Source organism: Nothoprocta perdicaria, unplaced genomic scaffold (genome assembly GCF_003342845.1).
Source record: "Nothoprocta perdicaria isolate Ctin4 unplaced genomic scaffold, notPer1 scaffold_140, whole genome shotgun sequence".
NCBI classification, from domain to species: Eukaryota; Metazoa; Chordata; class Aves; order Tinamiformes; family Tinamidae; genus Nothoprocta; species Nothoprocta perdicaria.
The window spans coordinates 1,043,756-1,053,195 of NW_020454539.1; the positions used below are offsets into that span (position 1 = coordinate 1,043,756).

The 9,440-nt window shown below is 50.3% G+C and overlaps 1 protein-coding gene across 3 annotated transcripts in view; it reads left to right on the forward strand.

Moving 5' to 3' along the window:
- Positions 1–9,440, forward strand: part of CYFIP1 (cytoplasmic FMR1 interacting protein 1) — a 63,872-nt gene that overhangs the window by 48,365 nt on the left and 6,067 nt on the right. For all 3 annotated transcript variants that reach the window (XM_026034238.1, XM_026034237.1, XM_026034239.1), the window contains 2 exons: positions 537–680; positions 2,111–2,201. In XM_026034238.1, coding sequence (XP_025890023.1) covers positions 537–680; positions 2,111–2,201 — 235 coding nt within the window. The remainder of the gene's footprint in view (positions 1–536; positions 681–2,110; positions 2,202–9,440) is intronic.

Consider the following 9,440-nt stretch of genomic DNA (forward strand, 5'->3'; position numbering starts at 1 on the left):
TGGGGTTTGAGCAACAAGATCCTTCTTAATTAGCTGCCCGGACGAGTCACTGCACAAGCCTGTTTTTGTTTAGTGGAGTCTTCAGGGAATTCAGAGGACTGCCGTGATATGAAAAGTGAAGGCATTTCTTTGAAAAGGGTTTGTACGTGAAGAGGGCCATATAAGCTGAGAGGCCGTGCTGAAAATGTAGAAATCTAAACATTGACCGGGACTACTTTTAWCCTTTTGTACTTGTGTGAGCAGAGGAATGTGAAATAGAGGAAATAACTCGTGGCTTGACAAATACTAASGGAGAAATAGGCCTGGTGAACAAGAACTATTCACAAGTGCTTCTTGCGAAAATTGAAGTTTTCATTGGAATTTCTTTCTCAAAAAGGGGAAACTATGTATTTTGACTTCCTATGTAATAGCAAAATGTAAGCTGTTTTTCATTTGTTATTTCTAACATATTTAAAAATACTGTTTATTGGAGATTTGCTGTAAGGATACGATCAGATGAAACTGTCATTAATCAGATCTGCTTCTCTCCCTTTTAGGCTTTGAATCTGGCGTATTCCAGCATCTACAGCAACTACAGGAATTTTGTTGGCCCCCCTCACTTCAAAGTCATCTGTAGGCTTCTTGGGTATCAGGGCATTGCTGTAGTAATGGAGGAGCTGCTGAAAGTTGTCAAGAGCCTGGTATGTTGACTGTACTTCATTTTCTGCTTATGATTGTCTTATGAAATGTAACATTTAGATTTCTAAGGAAAATAAGACAGAGATAATACTCATTGAGATGTGACTTGCATGAAGTTCAATATAAGCTATGACTGAGAGCACCCAACATCTTCAGAAAGCAGTAGAACAAGTGCCTGGGTGATCATGCAGTGTTTGGAAAGTCTCCTTTCCATTTTGAAGATGAATATGGAAAATCCTTGGGAGGCTTCTCTGGACAAGTCTAAGTGCTTCAAATGAGTTCACTTCTAAGTAGAAGTCTTACTGATAATTTACTTCTCTCTGTTTTTTTGAGGACAGCTGGAGTGTTTCCTGCCTTTTCTAACTTTAGAGCTTTCACTAATAGTGTCATTGACCCTTACGAACAAGGAAGGCCCAATCTCAGTGCTTGATCCAGCAGTTGATGCTGAACAAGTTACTCGTATGGCCTCTGCATCTCGTATTAGAAATGGGCTCCTGGAAGAGAAGGATGGGCCTTGGAGGATGAGGGGCTTTTAGGAGGAGACTGCAGGGCCGTTTGTTCAATTTAAGCTGAAGAAATGGTCTTCTCCTCCTATCCCTGCTCCCTGACAGGAAAATGTGATGAAAATAATCAAACCTTACAGCTCTAGCATTAATAGTCTCACTTCAGACACTTGGCACACATGGCACCAGTTTTTCTGTAATTCCCATGGTATTCTAAGTAAATTTTTAAAATGCTATAAAGGGTGAGGGCTGCTTAAGGGGACCCTATGATACAGTCACGGAGGAAAGATGCAAACACAGAAGCTTTCAGCAGATTTTGACAGTTTTTGGCTGTTTGGTTGGGTTTGTGCACAGCAGTTACCTTCATTGAAGATCATTTGGCATGGTAGGGCATTTTGAAAAGAAGGTGAAATGTTTGCAGGAAGGCAGGCAGGCTGATGCCTGGCACATGTGCTTAAATATAGGTGGGAAGRTGAGTGGGAGATGGGTGGGAGGAAGGGTGACTGTGACTGTGGCCCCAGTGGTGCCTCTGGAGCGGCCAGTTTGACCTGGGACAGACTTATCTAATGCTGAGGGGTTTTGTCCTGTAGCTTTTGAAAACACTCAAATGCTGCTTTCTTTATAAAAGCAAGTTTAAAGGTTGGTTAGACAATAGAGATGATAATTTCTGCAAGAAAATACTTTGGATATTTCCTTTTTTTCTTCCTGGCAGTAGCTGTTGTGTGATTTTTCTGTAGCAAAAAGCAGCTGATGCTATATGAAGTAAAAATGCAAGGTTCTTTCCTTTCTCAAAGTTTCTCTTTTAAGGATGCTGCTTGGCAGTGTTATAAGCAGGATCTTTAGAACTTCTTTGTGCCGTTTGAGTGCATTTTGTTGTGCAGTTTCTGAGATGATGAATGCTGTTTTAACAAACACCTGTTTTCTCTTAGCTACAAGGGACGATTCTTCAGTATGTCAAGACCCTAATGGAAGTGATGCCTAAAATCTGCAGGTTGCCGAGACATGAATATGGTTCTCCAGGTTAGTCCATGTTTGATGTAGCCGTGGTAGCCTTATAGCAAGAATGATTCAACGTTGGGCTTTCTGAAAGGACTGGGAAYGTTTAAAACTTGCCTGCTTAGGGCAAATAAAAGGATGACATCTGTGCATGACAGCGTAATGATATAATTGATTATGAGCTGGGATTTTTCACATTAGTTTCTATTTCTAGTCTTTCWCATAACCATGTTGAACTTTCCTTCTGCAAGGCAGCTTCTCCTGGCAGTTTTATTTAAATCCCTGTAATTTAGATAACCCTAGTTCTCCGAGGAGGGAAAAGAACCCTGTTCATTCCCTCTTTTACCCTCATCAGACATGAGACACGAGGAGAGATGCTGCTAGTGAGAGGCAGAGCGGTCCTGCCAGAGTAGTGGTGTGTGAGGCTTGGGCAGGGAGCATCTTAGCCACTGAACAGGAGCTGTGACGTTTGCAGAAGTGACTTTGAAAGCTGCTTGCCACTATGGAGAAGTAATTACCAATTAGTATTTATCACATTGTTCCCTGAAATCTTGAGACTGCCCCCCCACCCCACAAAATATTCCTCCTCCACAACTTCTAATTAACACAAATTAATCCTTCCATGTGCCACCCACATCTTGAGTATCTCTTTTTTYCTCTCTTTTCCCAGAGTCTCTTAGGTTTGTTAAGTGCTTCTCCAACTGGAATAAGGCTGGATTTTTTTTCTGCTTCCCACAGCTTGCTTGACGTTCATTACCGAAGTTAAACGGAAATCAAGGACTTGCTAAGTGCCTGCTTCCTTCTTTTCTCCCTGGAGCATAGAGCTGGATGAATCATGGTGGTTAGCCATATAAAAGTAATCAGTCTGAAGTTTTTATGTACCCCTTAGGGCTTGACYGCCAAAGCAGCAGGTACTCTAAGATAGAGATGATGCCTCCCCAGGGGCTGCCGTGCTGCAGGTAGGGGTAGGAAGCTCACAGTCCTTTGCCAGGACCTCTGCCAGGACAAATGCTCTGTCCTTACAGGTGCGAAGTACCTGCCTGGATCCCGGGGAATCTCCTGCCAAATGCTCTGTCCTTACACGTGAGGAGATTGCCCGGGATCCAGGCAGGTACTTTCTCCTGAGGTTTCAAGGCGATCGCTCCTGGATGAAACGCAAAACTGACTTGTGCAATGGCGTCCTTCACAGAATTAAGCCAAGCCTTGAGAAAAACTTGCTGCAGGGTCTAAACCCTTTTAAAATCCTACATCAGTTTCCTGTTTTGTAGAGATTGCAAATTGCTTTGGCCTTTTATTTACTCTTGCAAAAGGAATCCCACCTGTGAGATTCACAGATTCACAGAATATTTAAGGTTGGAAGGGACCTCTACAGATCATCTAGTCCAACCTTCCTGCTCAAGCAGGCACACCTAGAGCATGTGGCACAGGGTGGCATCCAGGCGGGTTTTGAAGACCTCCAGAGTAGGAGACTCCACAACCTCCCTGGGCAGCCTGTTCCACTGCTCTGTCACCCTAACAGTAAAGAAGTTSCTCCTCACCTGGAGACGGAACTTCTTATGCTTCAGCTTGTGGCCATTACCCCTCGTCCTATCGCTGGCCACCAGTGAGAACAGCCTGTCCCCTTCCTCCCTGCATTCTCCCTTCCTGAACTTATACATRTTAATCATATCCCCTCTGAGCCGTCTCTTCTCCAGAGAAAACAGGCCCAGCTCRCTCAGCCTCTCTTCATACGAGAGATGTTCCATTCCCTTAATCATCCTGGYTGCCCTTCTCTGGACCCTCTCCAGAAGCTCCACGTCCCTCCTATACTGGGGTGCCCAGAACTGMRCACAGTACTCCAGGTGCGGCCTCACCAGMGCTGAGTAGAGGGGCAGRATCMCCTCCCTTGACCTGCTGGCAACACTCCTCCTGATGCAGGCCAGGATCCCATTGGCCTTCTTGGCCACGAGGGCACACTGCTSMCTCATGGTTAACTTGGTGTCAACCAGGACTCCCAGGTCCCTCTCCGTGGAGSTGCTTTCCAGCAGATGCCACGGTACTGAGAGATGAGAGTAGTTCTTGGTGTTTCACAGGTGAAAGAAATAGCGTTGGAATGGATCTCAGAAACAAAACCCACCTCATTTTGTCCTCCTCTAATGCGGCATCCTCGTCCTCGCTCCCTTGGCTGGCGCGGCAGGAGCGAGGCCAGCGGGCAGCCGCTGGCGGCTCTTCCCTCCAACACCGCTGAAAGCTCCCYGGGAAGCCGCATCCCAGCGGGAAGCCCGCGGGCTCCGTGCCCGCACACCGGGCCCGTGTGGTCCCCGCGCGGCGCCAGCCCTGCCTGCTCCGGGAAGGCCGCGGCCGCCGCTCCCCTTGCGCAGGGTAAGGGCTGGCGCCCCGGCCCGCTCCCRGCGGCAGCCCTTACTGACTCGGCACCGTCCTCCCTGTCCCTGTCCCTGCTCGGCGAGCAGAGCGCGGCCGCCCTGCCGGCTCCGCAGGGCCCGGCCCGCGCCGCCCTGGCCGCCGCGGCTCAGGCCCCACGGACGTGCGGGATTTGGAGCGGGCCGTGCTGTGGGCCTTGGAGCAGGCCCTGCGGCCATGCAGGCTTTGGAGCGGGCTGCCCGGGGAGCTTTGGGACAGGCGGCACCTCGTGCGTTCTGGAGCGGGCCGCGCGGCAGGTTTTGGAGGGGGCCCTGTGGCCATGGGTACCAGGGGGTTCCCGACTCCAGCTCCCCGTGGCCTTGTTGCCATGGGAACCCTCCAACACGGGGAGCTCCCTCCTCCTGTAGACATAAAAACGCTCTCTAAAAATACAGCGGAGAGCAGGGCTTTTAAAGGGACGGCGCATCGCCCCTCCTCAAGCTCGTAAACAGCGCGGCCCTACGAGTGCCTGAACACGAAGTGCCGTCTCGGGGGTGACGTTCTCCCCGATGCTGTGCTGGTGTCTGGGTAGAGCTTTGCTGCCTTCCATAAAGGGAAGCGCTTTGTGTCGTTCCTGTCGTTGGGAAGCGTCTTTGGGCGCGGGGAGGCAGCGAGGTTGCCGGGCTGAGCTCACGCTGCCRTCGGGCTGGGGTCACTGCTGCATCTCCCCTAGAGGCGGCTCTGCCAGGGCGCCCCTGAGCTCGCCGAGGTAGAAGCGAGGAGAGAAAGTAGCCCCACAGCCTTCCCTTCCCTTCCCSTGGGTTTGGTTAAGCACAACATCCTCCAGTTTCTCCTCCTTGAAGGGAAGGGAGCGGGGCAGAGCGTGCCTTAAACCCGGCTGTGATCTCCCGCAATAGCGTGTGCCTAACGCTGCCCTTTGGGGCGGCTGCRCCGCTCCCCGAAGCTTCCATCCCATATTGACCTCCAGCTGCCTCGAGACTTGGAAGGGGCCACTCAGTTGCTAGAAGGAAAAAAAGAAAAAGCTGAGGGGTCGCAGTGCATTTGGAGGTGGCCCTCATGAGGACTRGCAGTGGCTTTGGAGGTGGCCCTCAAGTGTCGGTGCTTCATGGAAGTGGCAGTGACCCCAGGTTGCTGTCTGCGAAGCACTGGTGAAGCTTAAATGGTKCTTTGGTAAAACAAAAGCCTAGGTGATCCTGAAAGGGCAGTAAACAGCATAGTGGGTATGAAAACCAATAGACTGTTTCTTGCTAGCAAAGTTTAGGGCACAGGCTCTGTGGTCGCCATTCTCAGGTGCAGGTCTATAAATCCTAACACAACCAGGCTTGCTATTGTGGTTTTTTTTTTTTTCTTCCTGAACAAGTTTGTTGTTAGTCTGCAATTTAGGCCTATAATTAATGGTCATTTTTTGTCCCTATCTTTTAGGTACCAGAACTATTTTAAGCTTTGGAACGTGTTTGATTTGTGTCTGTAGGCGTGAACTGAGATTGTCTGAGAGAAAATGAAAGGTGACCAAAGCAAAGGGATCCAGCCAGCCTGGTGTCTCGCGTGCTGATTTGATCTGACTCCCTCAATTAGCCAGTGTACACACTGCACAGCTGAAACCTGCTCTGTGAGTGCCATTGAGACAGGATTTTGGAAGCAGAGATGGGAGGCAATCTTTTAGTAATCTTCCATACTTTACTAGACCTATTTCGKATGAGCAGCATTTGTAATAGCATTGAGAGATGTGCAGATCAGAAACAGGGATTATATGTTGGCTTATTCTCACACCTAACCTTATTCCTTCTGCAGGAACAGAGGGATTTAATTATAAAACTGCTTTCTGAGAGAGAAGGAGCAAAAAGCCTCAGTTATTTCGCCTTTCAGAGCGCTGTGCCTGTGTAGCTAACRCAGCCATTTACAAATTTCACCCACAAATTAAGTCATGAGGAGGCAGGGGGCTGTGCGCAATTGAACTGGGTTAACTTTTCCAAGACGCCTGTTCTTCTTTCCGGGCTTTATTCTGTGTGCCTGGCTTTACACAAACGCACGCCCTGCCCGTGTCACCCGGAGCGCCGCTGTTTGGCACAGCCGCGCAGTGAGCACGGGGCGTCTGTCAGGTTTGCTGCGCGGTGACGGCGGCTGCAGGAGGGAGAGCAAAAYGGGCCTCCTTGTCCCTGCTCCTGGAACCGGGCGCTTCCCTCCCTCACGTGAGAGGCTCTTTGCCCATAGACCTTCCTGTTCTCTACCTTGGTTTCCACGTCCAGAGAGGGATGGGGAGAGGAGAATAGGACATCTCCTGATTCCAGGTGCAGATGGTCCCGCTGACCCATGTTTAGGCTGCCCTTTGCAGCATTGTCCACACTTTTCGGGGACGAAATCCCGCTTTTTAAGCAGAATCCTTCCCTCTCAAGCGTGATTTGTTGTAATTTAACTCTTATTTTCCCATCTTTCTTAAACTATAGGCTGTTCTTCTCATTCTGTCATCTTCAGATTGCTGCAGTCAGTATTTTGTCTTCTTCAGCCAACACAGTCAGAGCCGAAGCTCTGCCTGGAGGTTTTGCACGACGGTGGTCAGCAGCCCGGGGAGAGGCAGCCCAAGTGCGAGCRGAGGGGACAGTTCCCTCCTTGATGCTGTGCCCTGGTGGTACCGTAAGGAGCTTTCAGAGGAATTTCAGAGTGTATTTTGGAGTGGTTCTGTGGACTCTGTTAAGGAGTGAAGGAACTAAAAAACTTTCTTTTTTTCTAGCAGAAGCTCTGCGTCCTCTTAGCACAATCAAAGCTCAAATATGTGGTTTGTGATATATTCACCAGAACAGATGCCACTGCCTCTGGGTCATGCTGTACATGCCCAGTAGATTTTACTTTGGAAACACTACCATATTTATCCTTGAACCATCCCTAGATACTCCTGAGGATGCCCTTTTGAGTGTGTGAGCAGGCTCTTTTGGAACTTCTTCATCTGTGCATAAAACATTCCACMGTGTATTGCACCTTAAATATGCTAGTGAATTTTGTTGGCTTTAGGAGAACGCTTAAAACTACATTTTAAATTTCTCATAGGTGTAAGTGCTTTTAGATCCCGGTGTTGTGCTGCTGCTGCTGCTGCTGCCCGTGTGAACGAACATGAGTGACGTTGTGCAGCTCTCAAGGGAACAAGCAGGGAACTGTTCCTCCCAAGTGTGGCCACTCCATAAATGTTTGCAGGACCAGGAAGTTCATTTCCAGGGCTGGGAGTGTCTTTCTTACCTTCTTTTTCATCTTCACATCTGCTTTCCATCCCCAGCTCCCTTTCTTGCCCACTGCACATAGAGCACCAGTGGCAGTCTGCACGGGGCAGTTTTGAAGTGCAAAGCTCCTCACGTCCAAGGTAACTTCATGGACTTCTGCTTTCGGAAGGGCACCCGGTCTTGACATGAGGAAAGCAGCTGACTTGACTTCTGCCACTTGACCCTCGGAAGAACTTTCTTCGGAAGACCAGTCATTGACAGAAAAATACAGGGGAGAAATTAGGCAGCGCAACTACCACGTTGTGGGCACAAGGAGATGCTTCACAGGGTGGCCTCCCTCATTCCCACCCAGTGCCTCTTTCCTTGGTCTTGCCACCATGAAATAGTTCACCTGATTTTTCTTTTCTTTTTTTTTTTTTTTTTTTTTTCCTTTTCCTGCCTTTTCAACCTCATCTCTGAAACGTGGACTCCTGTAACGTTAGAGCTGCTGTTCGGCCGCAGCTCCGCAGGCAGCGCGGAGCAGGCAGCGCTCGAGCACAGGCCTCTTCCCGGGGCTCCGCTCATCCCATCGCCCCATTCCAGCGCCGCTGGATTCCTTGCGTGGGCCGGGTGCTCCGGGACGGCTGCTGGGCTGCTCCCACCCGCTTCCTGGTAGCCGTCCTCACGAGCTGCTTCCTTTCAAGAAATCCAGCTCAGCGAGCACTCGTTACCCCGACCCGTCGCCGTTATTCTGCGCTTCCAGTTGGGCCTTTTCTGTGGTGAACTACAGAGTAATGTCGAGTTTAAAGTTTATCACCACTGAATACCTGCACAAGGACTCACTGCTGTCACGTTTTCATTGACAAGCAGTTGCTTGAGGTGTGACGGAGCAGGCCCTGCCTCCTCTTGCCACGCTCTCCACCGATGCTCTGYGTTACTAAATTCAATGCTTTGTGGCTTCCCAGCGAAGTGTGTGGGTTAGCTGTACGGCTCCTTCCTTCACCGAGAATTCCCAGGTTCCTCCGTGGACGTTGAGGGATTCCCYTGGCACAGCTACAGCCTCTATTCCGTGTTTGCCGCTGAGCCGCCGCCTTCCCGCGTAAACAGGGAATCACAGAGTCACAGAATGGCTGAGGTTGGAAGGGACCTCTAGAGATCATCTAGTCCCAGCAGGGGCACCCAGAGCACGGGGCACAGGGCGGCATCCAGGTGGGTTTGGAAGATCCAGAGAAGGAGACTCCAGAGCCTCGCTGGGCAGCCTGTGCCAGGGCTCTGGCACCCTCACAGGGAAGAAGGGAAGTGTCGTCTGTGGAGAAGATGCCTGGCGGCTGAGCCCTGGGAAGGTGGCGGCGGGGCTTGGCCTTTCCTCTTCCCTTTCCCCCTCTCAGTTGCTTTAAATACAGCCCTGCTTTGGACGTGGTCCTAGGGAGCCCTGGCCACAGGGCTCCTTAATTCCRTGTAAAGGAAGCTGCTGTGTGCAGTGTCTCACTCATGGGCTTTGCACCATTTTCTTTGGCCATCAGCTCKGAGGCTTCGGGTGACATTTGAAAAGCGACCGGCGTGTGCAAGCAGGTGGGAGAGGCAGGAAGCAAAATGCTGATGGGAAGAAGCCGTAAAAAGCAGGGAAGCTGTCAGGCCTCCCACAGTCCTGGGGCAGTTCTGTGCGCCTGTCATTGCAGTGTCTGGGACCTGCTGGTGTCCCGCCTGTCCCTGC